This window comes from Canis lupus, chromosome 16, assembly GCF_011100685.1.
Source record: "Canis lupus familiaris isolate Mischka breed German Shepherd chromosome 16, alternate assembly UU_Cfam_GSD_1.0, whole genome shotgun sequence".
Classification (NCBI taxonomy): domain Eukaryota; kingdom Metazoa; phylum Chordata; class Mammalia; order Carnivora; family Canidae; genus Canis; species Canis lupus.
The window spans coordinates 59,129,105-59,147,532 of record NC_049237.1 but is presented as its reverse complement, the minus strand read 5'-3'; the positions used below and the strand labels follow the sequence as shown (position 1 = coordinate 59,147,532).

The 18,428-nt window shown below is 43.5% G+C and overlaps 1 protein-coding gene across 1 annotated transcript in view; it reads right to left on the bottom strand.

Annotated features, from left to right (window-relative positions):
- CSMD1 (CUB and Sushi multiple domains 1) overlaps window positions 1-18,428 on the bottom strand; it is a 1,850,581-nt gene that overhangs the window by 176,768 nt on the left and 1,655,385 nt on the right. Inside the window, exons 42-43 of the mRNA XM_038560546.1 lie at window positions 7,887-8,005; window positions 4,385-4,454 (exon numbers count right to left, since the gene is read on the bottom strand). Of these exons, the coding sequence (XP_038416474.1) occupies window positions 4,385-4,454; window positions 7,887-8,005 (189 nt within the window). The remainder of the gene's footprint in view (window positions 1-4,384; window positions 4,455-7,886; window positions 8,006-18,428) is intronic.

Genomic DNA, 18,428 nt, shown 5'->3' with positions numbered 1-18,428 from the left:
CTGCAGAAGTGGGTTTACCCTTAATTACAGCACACACTCAATACAACGACTCGTTATGTACGGGTCCGGTTCTCCGTCTCCACCTCAACCACTGAAGAACAAAGACTGGTTTTCAAAGACTGTCTGCTTCTGGGACACGGGCCACGGAGACCCAGGAAAGGTCAGTCAGTTTAATGCATGTGAGTCAACATCCCCATGACTTTCAGGGTATGGGCTGCTATGCATTGAGTGATAGTATCAGCTACTATTTATTCACTGGTAACTACGTGCCACCCTCCAGGTCGAGTAAACACATTGCATGACTTAATTCTCACAAAACCCTAAGAAAGGTGGTATTATTATTATTATTATTATTATTATTACCCATTTTACAGATTAGGAAGCCAAGCCTGATTGGTTCCAGGACTGATGTTTTAACAAGGAGGCATTACCTTTGGAATTCTGTTCCGTTTTGGAGTGCAGCTCACCAAAACCACGCTCTCCCGGCCAACCTCACACTCACTGTAGTGACGGGGCAAGAACTAAGCTTCCGTGTCTGGCCTGATCTGGGTTACTCACGTTTTATGCTACTGTAGCTGTGGTTTGACTATAACGAAACAGCTGGTTTTATAACACACTTGTCAAATAATATGCGTTAAAGCAGATGAAATTCTAACCCTTGACCACCTGTGACCTATTAAAATGTCAGTTTCTTATATTTCAATATAATAATGCAAATGCTCTAACTTCTTCGCAGGGAGTCACATTAAAAGGCTTTATTGCTATCCTAACAATGTTCTCATTATGCAAACTGGGTTTTGGAGGAAACCTCTTTCAGAGATCTCTGAATCTCCACTTAGGACCTGTAGTGGAGTCTTTTTCTTCTTTTTAATCACCAATACAGAAAGACTTTATCTGATATATATTTGATATGGGGAGAAACCTAAATTAGTCTTAAAAAAAATCAGGTCTGGTGAATATGGTAATTGCCCAAGCTAGGGAATCCAAGTCTGGGTTTCAACACTGTATAAGTTATTAAAGACGTAGTTTCAAAAAAAAAATTAAATGTAATTTTGTGGGATGAGGGAATAATGCCAGTAAAGCCCTGACCGTCAGCTGTGTTGTTAGAGTATGAGCTCTCCAGGGGCCTGCTTTGTGGGACTATCAGGTAAGTGGAAATATGGGCTCTGGGATGCACTTCACCCACGGGTGTGTCCATGCTGGTGAAGGCAGGCTGGGGGGTCTGGGGGGCATCCCTGAATATAGTCAGCGGTAATATTCCTCCCCTCATGGCTCTCATCCCGCGGTGGAAGTAAATATGTACGTCCAACCACAGGGGAGAGAGACGTGAAAATGCCAAATCAGTGGCAACAACAGGAAGACAGATGTGATGCAAAGGTGACATTTTTAAAGGGGCCCTTCCTTTTGAGTTTGAACATGACTTTTATGAAAAAGAAGAGGAAAAGATTGGGAATCATGGAATATAAGCATCCATGCACATCTTCAACTGAGGACCGGGACAGTCTCACAGGAGCTGACCCGGTGGCTGGGTGATGGAAGTCAGCACTGATGGTGACATCTTGGTGCACATGGGCCAGCTATGGGTGTTGTGAAAGGGCCTAGACATTGGGCAGACCTCCTCTAACAATCATGATCCAGCTCCCCAAGGACTTAGTTATCTCAAAAGACTGTAATCCCACTTTAGTTTCTCTAAAACACACAAAAGCCATCCAGCGGGCGTACCAGCAGGGCTCCCGAAGGACGTGCATCGATCTATTGTTTCCCTCTTTGTGATATTAAAAAAAAAAAAAAAAAACTCCACCAATGGACTTGTCTTACTTTATATTTGTTCAATCCTACAATCAAGTCTGGGCCTTCTTCCCAGGGCTTACCTGTCCATCACCATTTGGTAAACTGACCTCCTCCCTCCTGCTGGAGAAACGCTCTCCACCCCAGATCCCTTCTTAGAGTGAAGTAGCCTATGTAGAGAATTCATGGCAAACATGGTGTCTCCAAAGGACGAGGTGTTTAACACCATAAAATAGCTGGGCATCTTACGGCTTACTGGATTTATTTATCTTCTTTTGTGCAGATTCCTGATGTTTTTGGTGACAAAAGGTGGAACTTTGAGTCCAGGGCCCAGGCCATACCCTGCTGGAGAGCCCCCCGTGGTGGAGGGAATGCCAGCTGGGCGGAAGGGTCCTGGCAAACGCCCCGGCCGCTCGGGGGCTTGCGGTGATGTTTGAAATGGTTAATAGCACTGGTTACGCTCTGAGAATGGCGCTTGACACTCTGCAACCCGTAGAGAAGTGTTTTGATAGAAACTGTCTTCATGAGGGCTTGAGACCTCTAATAAATAGAGATTATCTCTATGGATTTCTAGTCGTAAAATCCCCCAGCGTGCGTTCCCTGGATGCTAACAGCTAAAAACAAAACAAAACAACAACAACAACAAAAAAAAACAAGACCCCTTTCGATCTCTCAGATCGGACTTTGAGATTTGCCGTGGGTTGTTTGTGAGTTTTCCAATGAGAAACCTTCCTCTACTGCTCGCGAAAAGTTAGGAGTGAGCAGGTTAGCTACGGGAGTTGCTGAATCTTCGACGTTTGCTAATATATGAGACAAGCTAAATAAAAGATAAAAATCAATTATACTTGGCTGACGTGGGTTAACTATTTGAATAAAACATGTCCTCACACAAAACAGAGTGCCGGCAATGACACACTCTGACTGAATACCCGTTGTGGGCTGACTTCAGTTCAAAGTTAAAAATATTTCAATTCTCAAGTTTACGGGAAGGTTCTTCGTTGAAAAATAAACAGGAAGATGGATGTCCTATAAGGAAAGGGCAGATGTTCCATAAGGAGAGGCACCCCGGTCACTGTCGGGATGAGCCATGCGGTCCGACCGCCAGCCCCGGACGTTCTTCTGGAATCAGCTCCCGAGGGCCGACTACGTGCTCACAGGGCACTGCTGCGAGACTCGTGGCTGCGGCCCTCGGGCCCCAGAAACAAGATATTGTGGACATATTTGCAGCAGGTGCATCGCCGTGTGTCCGCTTGCCTCGGGTCCGACGGGGGGCCACCCAGGGCACGGGGAGGGCACACGCGCTGGAGGTGTGCAGTGGGGCAGTAGGCGTTGTGGGAAGTGCGGGCAGGGGGCAGGGGGCTGGTGCCGGGCCGCATCCCCAGCCGCCCATGAAGCTGGGCCGTGCTGTTCCGGGCCGGGGCGCGGCTGTGCAGCAGGCCAAGGGCTGCGAGGCCCCAAGTGGGGAGCAAGCTCTTCCCCTGATGAAGCAGGAGCGCAGGTCAGGACCCTGTGACCAGGGATGGCCATCGCCTAGACGGGGCCTGCGAGGCGCCAGACGGCGGGGAGACCCTAACGCTGAGGACTGCTGCTGGGAATCACGACTGGGGAGCCCTGAAGTGGTGGGCCCCCAGGGGAACCATATGGAAGCTGAGGTCATATCCAGACCACACAAAACAGGTGATGATCATGGGGGTCACCTAGGAGGGGGGTTCTGGAGGGGGAACGGGTTTGGGGAAGGCAGGAGGTATGCAGATGGGGAGGGTATACTGAGTCGCAAAGGTGAGGGTAGCACCCAACAGTCCTGTGGTCACCTGAGCTGTAAGCAGAGACTCTGCATCAGACATACAGCTGTGGGTATGGGGCCTGCTGTGCCCAGGGCGGCCCTGGGACCCCCACCGCAGCCTCCACACAAGAGGTTAAGTGGGCCCAGGACCCAGGCTGTTCTCCTTGCAATGCTGTGTTGGGAGCTCCTTTCCCTCAAGAGGCAGGCTGAGCCCGTCCTAATGGGCACATCCACGGGCGCCGTCTCTCTGCTTCTCCTATAAAACACTATCCCTCCGATCCATCCATTCATTGGTATTTCTGAATTTTGTTTCTGGACACTCGGTTTTCCAGAGGCCTAAAGGCCTACACGGAACACGGCTCAGACTTCCAGACCCACTGTGTTCGTTCCTTACATAACTAATCCACTGGCCCTTCTGGTACGGATATAATTTGCCTTGGTTCGGTGCCTTGAGCTAGCAATGTGACATCTAATCCACAGGGGTCGGTCCACAGATGACAGAAAAGCTGAGCTAGTACATCCGTGGGACAAGATGCATGCTCAGTATTTGCCACACCTCCTGCATGATGATGTGATCGGTAAGGTACTGAGGGTACTGAGGATACCGATGGTACTGAGGGTACTGATGGTACTGATGAGGGCACTGAGGGTACTGATGAGGGTACTGAGGATACTGAGGGTACTTATGAGGGTACTGAGGGTACTGAGGGTACTGATGGTACTAGTGGTACTGAGGGCACTGAGGGTACTGAGGGTACTGAGGGCACGTGCACAGCAACGTGCCATCGGGAGGGTCAGGGGGGGCATCCTTACCAATGCAGAGGGGGGATGGGTAGTTCCAGCGACGGACGGTGCCCGGCATGCACGAGATGTGGGAACGACCCTGTGTGAGACAAAAGGAGGTAAGGGTCACAGGACCAAAGGAAGAGCGTGCAAAGTTCCACTGCGAGGACGTCCGTACTTTCTGTGGTTCCCTTTATAAACGACACACCAGGCATCGTGCAACGTATTGCACTAATGTTTGTCCATGAATCACATACGTGGAATCAAGGTAGAAAAAAACCAAAACCCATGACCATTGTAATTCTTCTCGCTAAAACCCAAATCTTGCAGGGTCCCTCTCGGTGACTATTTGGGACATGCCCCTTTCCCTGCTCAACGGGATGGCTTGGGCGAAACACATCTTTTTTCTATTTTTTAATCATCAGAAGTTACGACTTTCGGTCTGGGAGGCTGTGAACACTAGGTGCTGGTCCAGAGGGGGGAAGGTCAGAGATACGTAATCTGCTCACGAAAGGCATCTTCGCTGTCCCCTCGTGCTTCCCGTTCACCCACGACTCACACGCCCCTATGGTCCCACAGAGAACTGGGTCGGTTCCTCCATCAGAGAAGAAGGAGGCCTGATAATCGTGTTACTATCACACAACCTCACAAACTGCCAAATGATTGTGGCAGCAATAAAATAATCCTCAAAAATATAAAATAATAAAATAAAATAAAATAAAATAAAATAATAAAATAAAATAATAAAATAAAATAAAATAAAATAAAATAAAAAAATAAAATAAAATAAAATAAAATAATAAAATAAAATAAAATAAAATATAAAATAAAATAAAATAAAATAAAATAAATCCTCATCGCCCACGGTCTCTTTATCCTTTAAACATATGAAGTTTTCAACTTTCAATCTTAAAAAAAATAAAATAAAACAGACCCGTCCTATTATATCCGTTTAATCACACAGCAGCAGGTTAAATTCTGAACATTTTGTGCCGAAATCCCTCTCACGCTAGAAGGGAAGCCAGTAAAGAGCACCTCTGTGCAGACCATCGGTTTTTATTGTTTTTTCTTCCTTGGGCCTCGGTGGTCCTCTCCGCCCTGCGCGCTGATCCTGTGAGTCTCCACCTGCCGCCCACAACGGGCTCAGAGACAGTTGAAAACAAATCTTTGATTCATGCTAAATACTCGCGGGCACGCTGGGGACGCATCAAACAAGAAGTTGCACTAATGCAGTTATCAACGACAGACTGATTCCCCAGGCTCGGGAACATTTCATCCTCGATTCATCTGCCGCAAAACTCATTTTCTCATACTATCTGATATGTTAAAAAGTCATTACAGCAAAAGGAGGCTATATTTATTCTTAGAGAAGACGTTCCGTGCAGTGCGGCTCCTGCTAAAGTTCACGCTGGGTGTGCGCTCATTTTGTGGTCCGTTAAATTATCTTTAATGGATTTCTTCCTGAATTATGGAAAACGTAAAGTGCGAAGGCCTGCAAAGGCGGTTATAGATGCCTGCCCAGAGGAGGGCCATCGGCTACCAGCCTCGGTCAGACTCTCTCATGGATTTTGGCACAAACGATTTATATTAGTGATTCCAGCTGAAATGTATACAACGGATCCAACACGAGACAGGACTCTGTGTAGTTACTAGTTTAACATAAGGATTTTCATCGTTTTGTCTTGTAAAGAAGCACTGAAACCGGCCTGGGGAAGAGGGGAATCCCGGGTTCCGTCTGAGTGTCGGGGCCGGCACCCTCGTCCCCGGTCCAGGAGGCTCCCCGGGCGGGCACGTCCAGGCACAGTCGTGTGCGAAGTGTGCAAGGCACGCCGGTCGCCACAGGCACTGTGCCTCCGGGTACATTGATGTGTTGGCAACTGTGCTGCTGACACTTAGCAACTTAAAAAAACAAACAAACAAACAAACCCGGGCCCCTGTTTGGCTCCCGTGAAGGCAAAGCCCGCAGCTCGTGGAGTCAGCGCTGCCCCCGCCCCCCAGCAGGACGGAGGGAGAGCCTGGTTTGCGTTTGTATCAGGAGCTAATGAGCAGGGCCAGGGCTCCGCAGGTGCAGGTGCAGGTGCAGGGGCAGGTGCCGCAGGTGCGTCCGGGCCTCGTCCGCCAGCCCTGATTCAACAGCCCTTTGTAAGCCAGGGCCCTACGGGACCCTCCTTTCTGTCTCCTCTGAGGGCTGCAAAGGAGTCATTCGTAAAAGGTCCTCAGGGTAGCCGCTCAGAGACACCATGGGGGGGTAGGAGGCAGCGGACACCCGGCAGCGAAGCAAGGATTGATGTGTGGGAGTGTGTTTTTGAGTATAAAGCAAGTGAAAAAAAAGTGGGGGGGGGACATACTGACGGCACATCCAAGTAGACTGGTGCGGTGGGGGGGTCCCTACAAACGAAGCCCTTGGGCCGGGCCTTGGAATTCTCCAGACCGGAACACGGCTGGGATTTGCCTTAAACAGTCAGCTCAGGAGGCTTCGGGCGCTTCCCACCGACGTGCTCCGGGCCCGAAGGTGCGGGAAAGGCCCTGCCGGCCGGGGTGGGGCGCGGGGGGCGGCAAGCGTGGCTCTGGGGCCTGCACCACCCGTGCCTGTGCCCCGGGCTCCAGCAAGGACGGCGCCCCGGTGCCGGGAAGGACCTCCCCGCGGTCCCCACGTGCCACCGCGTCCTCTGCGACTCTTGCCTGCTGCTTTCTTTCCCAAACTCGTTTGTTCAAACTTTGCCACAGAACTGTTGGAGGACAGAACTAAGACCTTTCTCCTTAAAATACGATCCGCTTCAACGTGGTAATGAGCGTTCAGCCAAAAAGGTACTCTATTACCCGAAATAAACGGAGAGGAGACACGTAATTAGGCGTGACTATTCCTACTGGCCCTTGTAGCCTGCGCCTGAGATGACCCACATCGTTGCTGGCAACGGCAATCGGAGCCATCACGCCACACGACCCCGAGACGCTCTTTCGCAAGAACGCTTATATATGATCAGCCCGGAAAACACAGTAACGGAGAAAATGATGAATGTTGGTACACACTGGGCTATAAAAGTCTGAAAAAACTTTTATACAAAATTATAAAAAAATGATGGAGACTCCTCGATAGTCCCCGGAGTGACCTGGGCACCGCAGCACCTGCTAGAGAAGGTAGCGGACGGCGACCGTCCCGCGGGACACACTCGGGGCTCAGGGCGGACCTCGCGCTGGAGGCCACAGGAGCGCCACGAACGCGACTCGTGTCAACACTCTGTGCCTTACAATTTCATCTGCATGCTCACGGGGGGAACGTACGTTTGGAAATAAAGTAATCATGAAAACAGGGTGCTGAACTGCGGAAGAGAGCTTGGTCATCAGGAGCTATTTCCACGCTAGAGTGAACATCAGGAGCACGCGTGGCTCCGTGTGACAACTTGGATTTGCAAACAGCAGGAGAGCAGCTAAAGCAGCTCTCTGGGTGCAGCTCACTGGCACTGGCGTCCCCGAGCCACCCAAGGATTCCCGCGCCAACCCTCCGTATTCCCGACATGCAGAAGGAAGTTACCTGCAAGGTGTACCCCGGTTCACACTGAAAGGAGAGCACATCGTTCACCATGTACCGGTCTCCGATTTTGATGCCATTGCTGGGAAGGGCTGGTTCTTGGCACGCAGCGAGGCCCACGGCTGCAGAAAGGCAGAGACACGGGCTTAGGAAGCACGTACCATACACGATATTCCTGGTTTTCTGAATAATAAAACAGTTCTTTCCCCTGTTGCTCTCCTCCTGACGAAGTGAACAACGACCTTGATTATTTCTCTCGTTGTCCTACCAACGAGACATCAGGGGACTTTAGGTCAGTTATTAGCTACCTCCTGACCATGACTACATCCCACACCCAGCACGAGTCCATCAAGGTTCTCCTTAAACAATACAATGGCCACTTCCACGTTCCCCGTTACACACTCCAAAGCCAACGCATGCACACTTCAGAAGGGACTTTAAGGTCACGTTTCTTTGGACATGCGAGACCCATGACAGTGCTCTCCTGCTGTTCTTCAAGCAGAGTTGGCCATCTTTTTTTTTTTTTTAAGATTTTATTTATTTATTCATGATGGACATAGAGAGACAGAGAGAGGCAGAGACACAGGTACAGGGAGAAGCAGGCTCCCTGCAGGGAGCCTGACACGGGACTCGATCCCAGGACCCCGGGATCATACCCTGGGCCAAAGGCAGCTGCTAAACTGCTGAGCCACCCAGGGATCCCCTAGGGTTGACCATATTTATGAAAAATTTTAAGTGTGAATCTGGGAACTCTACCCTTCCAGAAAAACATAACACGAGAACAAATATTTTATATATATATAAAATATATAAAATGTATATAGTGTAAATATATGTATAATTTATATATATATATAGAGAGAGAGAGAGATTTTTTTTCTCTCTCTCTCATTTAAAGACAACAAAATTCTCAGTGTTCTCAGTAAACAGGCCAATATTTACAGATCCTAAGGCTATAATCGGGCACTTTTCTTGATGGAATTGCCTTCAGTTAGGGCACTAACAATTTTTTTAACGTATCACATAATACTGGCACTCAGCCTAAAATATAGAGAAATTAATGAGTTAGCAGAGATACCTCTCCGTATAAAGCCCATAGCACAGACAGACAAAATAGGCAGCTATGGTGTTTTATAGAATAAAAAAAAAATGCATTTGAAATGATGCTAAAGGCGTGGGGATTGCAAATAATCCTTCTCATCAGTGTGCCACGTCCAATCTCATTCCAGGTTACCCGGGACTGATGGGTTTTGCAGGGTAACGGATCGGGAAGGACATTCGAGCAGCTCAGCTTAAAATTCTCCATGTGACCTTGGATGTACACTTGAGTTCTGGGCCATGACACTAACAGGAATGAACTGGTCAGATTAGTGAACCGACCGGGGCTGGGGACTCCGGGTGATATGGCTGAGATGGGGAAGCGGGGGTCACCTTAATCAATGCAGAGGCAAAACCTGGTAGGAAATGGAAGAACAGGTCTTTGCAGGGCCCCCAGCTGCGCAACTGTGGGTCCCAGGGCAGAATGAGGGTGCGTGTGGCTTGCCCTGCACGCAAGGCCGTGTCCACGCCTGTGGGCTGGCACATCTCCTCTGCTCCTGTGCTGCACACCCCACTGTCCCATCAAACTCCACTTAAAAAACAGGCAAAGGTAAGATTTCTAAGGGCTCCCAGAGGGGCTCCAGCAAGTGCAGTGCTTCTGAGAGCAGGAGTCAATGTGAGGCTACATGGTTCCCGCTCATGCATCAGGCCTGGATCCGGATCAGAGATCCTGCACGGGCAGCTCATGGGGAAACCGCACGTGCTGAGGACGGCCTATTGTCATCCTGGATGCTCTATGTTGCTCTGATCCTGACCCCCTGTGTCTGAGATTAAGGAAAGGGCAGAGCGAAGTCAGATTAACAGGTGGAGTTCCCAGGTACAGGTATGTATGTAAACCCATCTCTCAGGGGCCCAGCACTAAATTTCTAGACAGTTGGGCTTTATGTTTATAGATGATAACGTTATTAAATACACAAAACTACAATCACTTAGGGCTTTATCTTGTTTTGTTAGTATAAGTCTAATTTATGTTTTTCTTAACCCTAGAATATATATTTCATTTAAAATTCACCCTTTCTCTTATCACAGCTTAACAAGATCACCTACCACCTAGCACTATTTTTTTATTTGCTCCTGCGGGGGGTGGGGGGGGGTTGGGACTTAAAATACCTTTGGTATAAATTTAATTACAATTTGAAATACTAAAAAGCCGATTTATACTGATGCCACATCATCATTTTGGCATACTTCAAGAGCATTCAGAGACCAGAGACTATCGATAACCCAAAACTGTTCAAAATAAGCTGATAACATATTTTGAAATTTAAAAAAATGCAATAAGTAATTCAAAATTAAATTCTAGTTATGAAACACCCATCCCTTTACATATATGATATAATAGGCTTTTACCTAGTGTATTTGTTTAATACATGGTGATTCGTATGCATTTATTATATGTTAATTCATTTTCGTTTCTCCTTTCTTAAATTCTACGTGTAAATCTCATTCATCCTCTGGAAAAAAATAATAACTTGCAGTTATCCGTACCTATAGGAATTACAATATATTTTCTTAATAAACTAAAAACATACAAAAGTCCTTTTAATCAGGATTTGATGTGATGAGACTCAGGAAGCAGTTTTATGCAGACCCAGATCTTTGAACTGTAGACAGGACACATCTTCCTCACTCTCAGTGTCCCTAGGTCTCCAGTACACAGTAGACGTTAACAGCACTAGGATATCCGGTATCTCTAGGGACGCTTCCTAGTAATAGCATCTATGTATATTTACATATAGACAAGTCAAGACACTGAGTCAAGTCGCAGTGAAGACAGTGGATCTGTGTCATGAGTGGAAGATTCTTATTTTTGGGTTTAGGAAAAAAAGAAGACTCTAGCAGAGGGGAGAGTTAAAGGTGTGGCAGATTCAGACCCCCAAACCAGCTGGGTTTGAAATGCCTTCCCAGGCAGCCGTGTTCACACACAGAGGAGCCGCACCATCTCCTGTGATTCCGGCATCAGGGTAAACTGTCTAGAGAAAGAGCAACCCTGTGCATTATGGGCTCAAATAGGAAAACGGGGAAGGAGGGGAAGCAGCCCCAGAAATGCTGGTAACAATATGAGGCAACAAGTTGTCCCTTAGAGGACAGAACAATGGGCTTTCTGACCAGTAGGGGACAGAAGGAGGAGGTAGGCTGAAGGATTTTCAGTACAGAGAAAGGTCAGATTATTTGCATGTGCTCATTATGCTAATCAGCGAGAAATATAAAGAAGATAGGAGAAGAAGGTAGGAAAATAAATATGAGCAGGAAGGAAGGTCAGTTTAAGTCCATACGTGCATATATCATCACTCTTCACAACACCTAGAAAGAGAAGAGTTTTAGAAGAAAGTTGTTGGCGCAAAACTGATTTTTAATGGTAAGTCATGGGTAATGGTAAGCATCACACCCGTGACAGTCAGTCATAAGGCCGGTCGACTAAAAAGTACTGATTTAGACACAGAACGAGACACGTTGGAAGAGCTATACAAACAACAGAACTTCTCTAAAATGAAGTTGTGATACAAAACCATCTGGCAGGAAAATTCAAAATTAATTTTTCAAAAGGAGAGACATCTGGTAGAGTATATCGCCATATTGTAAGCAAAAGTTTTTATAGAAAAGATTTCCAGTTTTTCAATGTACGGCATATTTACATTCTATACCATAAATGATGAAACGGCAAATGCTATAAAGCTAGGTTTCTTTACAAGGTGGTTCATGAGCCACCTGATTCTGAACCATGAGGTATCCTGATTACATGTGATAATGAAGGTAATTGTTGAGTGTTCTAAAGCTTTAGACCTATTGCTATAAACAAGCAATGACACAGGGAGAAATATTTTATGTAGCATGGCATTTGTACCATATCAGCCACAGATGTACATTCTAACACTTTCACATGTAAAAATGTGTGGACATTTTGAAATGCGTTGATTTATAAAGTTGGGATTAGATGTAGAAGGCAGCCAAAAAAGTATCTCCCCATGTGTCTACCCTGAGAGGGCAAAGAATATTAAAACAAACAACAAAAAAAAGCCATTAAAAAAGACAAGTATCCTAGTTTGATCAAATCTACAGCCTAATGGCTTTATCTACCAGTGACCATCAAATGTGGAAGTTATGAACCAGAAAATAACAAGTAGCCTCATGGAGTCTCTGGAAGGCATTATAACCATTATCCTAAATTTATTAGGTAAAATGGAGAATGCTTTACTAAATCTTGAAAATGAAAATAATTTTGAAATCCATGATAAAGATGCAATGATCGTCAAATGTGGGGAGCAGGAAAAGTGAGCTCGTGTAGACATAGTTGAGACAACGTTGAGCATTTTTTTGTCAACTTGGCATTGTCCTCATTTTGACTGGCATAATGTATGATTTTCAAAGTTCACAACTTAAAAGAAAATAAGTATGTTATTCGAGCTGCACTGCTCAAAACAATAATCAAGATAAAAAAACACAGCGAGAGGAAAGCAGACCCGAATGGAAAGGTCACTAGAGCTGGATTAGCCGACAAGGGCAAAGAGGTCAAAGAACATTTGCAGATCTGTGAGCTTTATTAAGTACTAGGTAGGTCATCAGCAGCACTATAGGGGTACATGGGCTAGTCCTTAACTTGGAAAAGAAAAAAATAGGCCCATTTTTTTTTGGAAACTAAATTAGTAATAACCATCCCCTCACACAAAACTAGTAGATAAAAAACCTTTCTTTATGTGCACTTGGGAAGATAAATCCTAAAACAGAAGTGTTACTGATAGTCCCTGTAAACCCATAAATCAAAACTCGCATTAAAGGTCAGACACTGTATTGGAAAATAGGTGAATAAAGACATCGCACTTTCACTTAGGGAGATGCCACGGGAGGTTGACAATCCATGAAATAAATGTCAGATGCCATGATCACATAGGCATAAACATAACAAGTGTCACCCTGCACATTCAGACTTCTCCATTACATTGTTTTATGAGTCAATACATCTCCATGACAACAGAGTGTGTATAGGGAAAACTCCATAATTAATATAACAGCAACTGAAGTAAAGAAACTACTTTTTAAATCATTGTCCAAGTGATTTAGCGTGTACGTGGAGCTAAAAATATTTTCTCTTATCTGTAAACTGTGGGCATGTTAAGTCCACATAATAAAGGTTTTCTCTATTCTTCTCATTTAGTAGATCATAAGGATTCTTTAAAGCATAAGGGATTGTGTGTATAGTGTCAAGGGAAGTCAGAGCATAAATTTGGGGAAATAGAATATTTTATCTCTCTTGGAGATTTGAAAGTATTATAGTATATTAAAGGCACAGAGAAATCCTGCAGAGATGAATCCTCTTCAATTTTATTTGAAGGATTTCCAAAATGTATTTGATTACGGGACCATTTTGGTCTGCGGACTCCCCATGAATAACACAGGACAGCAGTGTCCTGCAGAACACTGTGAGGAGCACTGATCTTGTCCAACATCCTCATTCATGGAGAGAGGGAAAGTAATTTCTGCAAGTTCACAAGGCCAGGAAACGGCCTCACCGGGCTACACACTCTGCCTTCTGAATATCAGTGAATTATGTGCCCCATCACCACACGGCAGAGCTCTGTTTACATATCAAAGTTAAGATTGCTCCTGGTGCAGCAACTTGCTCAGTTTCCCCAATTAAACCATAGACTCCAGGGGAACGCAAACTGGCTCCTTCTTCCTCGTTAGTGCGATAGGCTGGATGTTTGGGTGTCCCTCAACCCCCAGAATGTGTATGTTGAAGCTCTAATCCCCAAGGTGGTGGTTTTTGGAGGGGAGGTCTTTGAGAGATGATTCGGTTTAGATAGATTCATGAGGGTGAGACCTCATGAAGGGGTTAGTGCCCTTATGTGAAGGGAAGAGAGACCTCTCTCCACGCGCACACTCTAGGACAGGCCATGTGAGCACACACTGAGATGGTGGCTGTTTACAAGCCAGGAAGCAGACTGTCACCAGGAACCAAATATGCCACCCCCTGGGTCTTGGACTTCCCAGCTTCTGGAACAGTGAGAAATAAATGTCTGTTGTTGAAGCCACGCAGTTTGTGGTGTTTTGTTATAGCAGGCAGAGCTAACTAAGGCAATCTGTACATAGCATGCACCTAGCACATGGCCTAGAAGAAGCATGTATACAATTATTGAATTGACAAATGGATAAAAAGCTAACAAATTATGGCAAAATGACCATAATTACTAGATACAAATATTTCAGCTGCTAAATAACATGTTCTCATACTCTCCATTAATAAAGAATAAATGCTATGAAAATTAACCATCCCTAGTGACATATTGCTAAACATCCTCTCACATGCAGTGAAAAGAGAAACATCCTGTCTAATGTAGGGTCTTTAGTAATGTGCGTATGGATGATTTTTTTTTGCTTTTCTTCATGATGAGAGCGATCACTTAAGCTAAAACTGTGCCAGTCTTCTTTGACATAGAGATATTTATTACAAATTAAAGAAATTTTTTTCCAATTAAAATTTTACTAGACACACATATAGTTCAGAAAATCAGAACATTAAAAGTAGTTGAAATTTTTAGATGTCAAACCTTACACTTGAACTTAAACTCAATTACACAAAAATAATCTGACTATAACCACATTTATTGTCTTTTTTAGAGCTTCTGAATAAAAGGTCAATTATATAAATTATATATTTAAAATGATAACAATGACAATAATTTCTTAAAGTATCTTGGATTGTTTAATTAATATATCAGATAGATTAATGGGAATACTTATTAAATAAAATATAGACATTTAATACGTGTGACTATATGTAGACATACAAATATTTAACACATGATTTTACATTAATATGTTTTTGCTTTTTTTAAAATAAGCAAATACAAAATATTCAAATTTAATTGAAATTCTGAATATTCAATAGGCCAAATAATAAGATTAACTGACCGAATCAAGGAACTTATTGAAGAATGTATTTTTAGTAAAATATACTGATTATTTTGGTTATCTTTCCCTTGGCTTGGTGTTATATAACATGATTTAGCAAGCAATCTCCCTTGAGCCAAAACTGATCATGTTTGTTTTTTTCTGTACTGACTCCTTTCATTAGTCCTGAAGTTGAATATATTTCCTCTGGCCCTTTACAAAAAGATATTGCTGACTCATGTTTATTAGTATTCAATCATCTCCTTAAGTTGTATACTAAACACTTTCATATAGATATTTGATCATTATAAATCTACATTTATGGTATTGATTATTATAGAGACTTAAGGAAACATTGCAGATTAATATGAATACTCTTACATAAAAATATCTGTACTGTCAGAAGTCTATGCAAATAAACCATATACATAGTAAGATAAATGTGAAAAAATAATATGTTGCATTTTACTTAAAATTTAGCTAGCATGGTTTCAAAAATTCTACTCATATCATTAAAAAAAAAAAAAAAAAAACAAAAAAAAACAAAAAAACTACAACTGTGTACAAACTTTCAGGCCAAACATACTATTTGTTAGAAGACTAAGAAATTGGTAGCACAATAATAAAGTAAAAGAATATTTTAAAAAATATTCTCTGCTCTTTGAATGATGTGAATTAAAGTAACTAGTCCTTCAACTGTTTAGCTTATATTAAAAAAAAAAATCATCAAGTCTAGAAGTAGTGTCTCAAGATGGCAAAATAGGAAGCCCTAGAACCTTCTTCCCCAATGGAGATACCAACTTAACAACAATACAGACAAATTGCCCTTGGAAGAAATACAGAAACCAATTACAAGGTTCCTGAACCCCAGAGAAGCAAAAGCCAACTGCATTGAAGTTGTTTGGAAAATTCACGGCCAGGGATCTCCTCCATGACACACTGAGCATGACTAGAAGGAAAGTCCCAACTCCCGAGTTCTCCCTGTGAAGGGAAAGAGAACAGTGGACCATGGATCCAATATTCTGACTTTTTAGAGAGCTGCCCAAGAGACTGGTCTCTCTTTTGCTTGAATCTCAGGGCTGTTAGGAACAGATGCAAGGCTGGTGCCTGAGAACAAAGGCAATACACACGGAACACACTGGAATCCACAGTACTGTAGACGGCAGAGAAGGGGAGCTCAATCTGAGAGGCCCCAGCAGCAGACAGATCTACAGGGAAGCTCCTGATTAGCAACCAGCAAACCTCTCCTGATGCATGCACAAGGCCACAGAGTACATATCCTCAGAAAAGCCCTAAGCATTCTCTGGAATATCTCATTGGGCCAACTGCTGAAAGATACCCCTCTATAAAACCAGGTTGCAGTGACTGGGAGAGGTGGCTGATGTTTAAAATGCCAAAGTTGAAACAGAAATTAAAACCACATACAAAGAAATAGGAAAAGTGGATTAATCAAAAGGTCAACTTAAATCTTCAGAAACCTACCCTAAAAGATGGAAATATGAATTACTAAACAAAGAATTCAAAATAACCCTAATTAGACTGCTCATTGAATTATAAGAGAATGCAAATAAACCACTCAAGAAAAAGATAGATGAACAAAATAAAAATATCAATAAAGAAACCATAAAGAAGGACCAAACAGAAATTCTGAGCTACAGAATGCCATAACTGAATTGACAAATCCACTAGAGAAGATCAACATTAGACTTAACCAAACAGAAGAAAGAACCAGCAACCTTGGACTAAGACAGGCCATTTAAAATTATCAAGTCAGAGGGGAATAAAAGGGAATTATAGAAGACCATCCAGCAGAACAGTATGGGCATTATGGGTATCCCAGAAAGAAGAAGAAAAGAGAAAAGAAAGCAGGATCTATTTGAAGAAATAATGACTGAAAACTATCCAAATCTTAAGAAAGAAATGGAGAAACCAATTAAAGAAGCTCAAAGAGGTTCAACCAGGATAAATCTAAAGAAACCTACATTGAGACACATCATAATCAAACGATCACAGACAAAAACACAAAAATAATATGTCTTTTTTTTTTTTCTCTTGAAAACAGCAAGAGGGGAAAAAAAAAAAAAAACTCTAATGTTCAGGGAGCCTCCTATCAGACTGCCAGTGGATTTCTTATCAGAAACCATGTAGGCTAAATGGAGTTAGGGAAAATTACAGTGCTAGCTAAATGTTTACAGTATAAAAGAAGGAAGATCTCGAATAAATAATTTAACTTTTACACCTCAAGGAACTAGAACAAGAGAGTAAGCTATATGATCAAGTAATCTCATTTTTGGGTATATATATTCAAAAGAATTCAAAGCAAAAACTCAAAGAAATATTTGCACACCAAATTTTACTCAATATTTGTAGCATTACTCACAATACCCGGAAGGTGGACGCTCCAAATGTCCAGACGGAAGAAAGTGCAGTATTTACATACAACGGAAGATCATTGAAACTCTAAAAGGAAATTCCATCACAGGCTGAAATATGGATGACCCGCAAAGACATTTTGCTAAGTGAAATAAGCCAGGCCCCAAAGGACAAATAGCGTATGATTTTACTGTATCTAAAATAGTCAAAATCACAGAAATAGAAAGTAGAAATGGGGCTGCCAAGGGCTGGAGGGAGGAGAGAAGGGGAATTACTGTTTAATCGTATACAGATCTGCAAGATGAAAAAGTCCTAGAGATATGTTGTGCAACACTGTGAATATATATGACACTCCTGAACCACACACTTAAGAGGTTGTCAGCTTAAAGTTATGTGTTTTTAAACCACAATAAAAAATAAGGAGTGGGGACAAGTATGTCAGGTGTCGAGTCAGACACGTGACACCGTGTGAACAAGGCCCCCTGACTTGTGCCTTCCCTACCACAGCACGGGCTCCACTGCATTTCAGTTTCCTGTGTGCACCCCTCTCATTCTCTGGGAAGACCTCCTTCCAATGAGTGACTGTGATCCTCCAAGAACTAGCAGAGTCTTACTCAATATAAGTTTTTAACAAATCCATGCATCATGTGCATCTGCAGAAAATGAGAAACTCTTTATAAATATTGTTCACACAGAAGAGTGAATCATGCAATCTCCATTTCCAATGGACTATCAAAAACCAGATATGATCACAGATCTATCCCTTGTATCTCTTTAAGTTTTTTCTCCACCCCCCCACACAACTGGACATTATCACCTAATAATTAAATCATGTGAAAACAAACAAATGAGCCAATACAATTTATTAAGTTCTATATGGAGATTAAAGAAAGGAGGTGTGGAAGAAGGGTGATATTTCCTGGGATCCCAAAGAACTAACAGTCTAATTGTGTGTAAAGGCCATAAAGAACAATAATACAAGGGAAAATGTGCTGTAATTGAAGTATGTGGATAATCAGTGCTAAATAAAAATAAAAGTCAAAGAAATGAACATGGATTGACATAGTGAGGGAAGGCTCTGCAGCGCGGGGAGGCTGAGTGGCTCCTGGAGGAAGTGGGAAGACGGATCTCCGAAAGGCAGAGAGAAGTGGGGGAGAGGACATGGGGGGGGAGGGAAATCCCTCG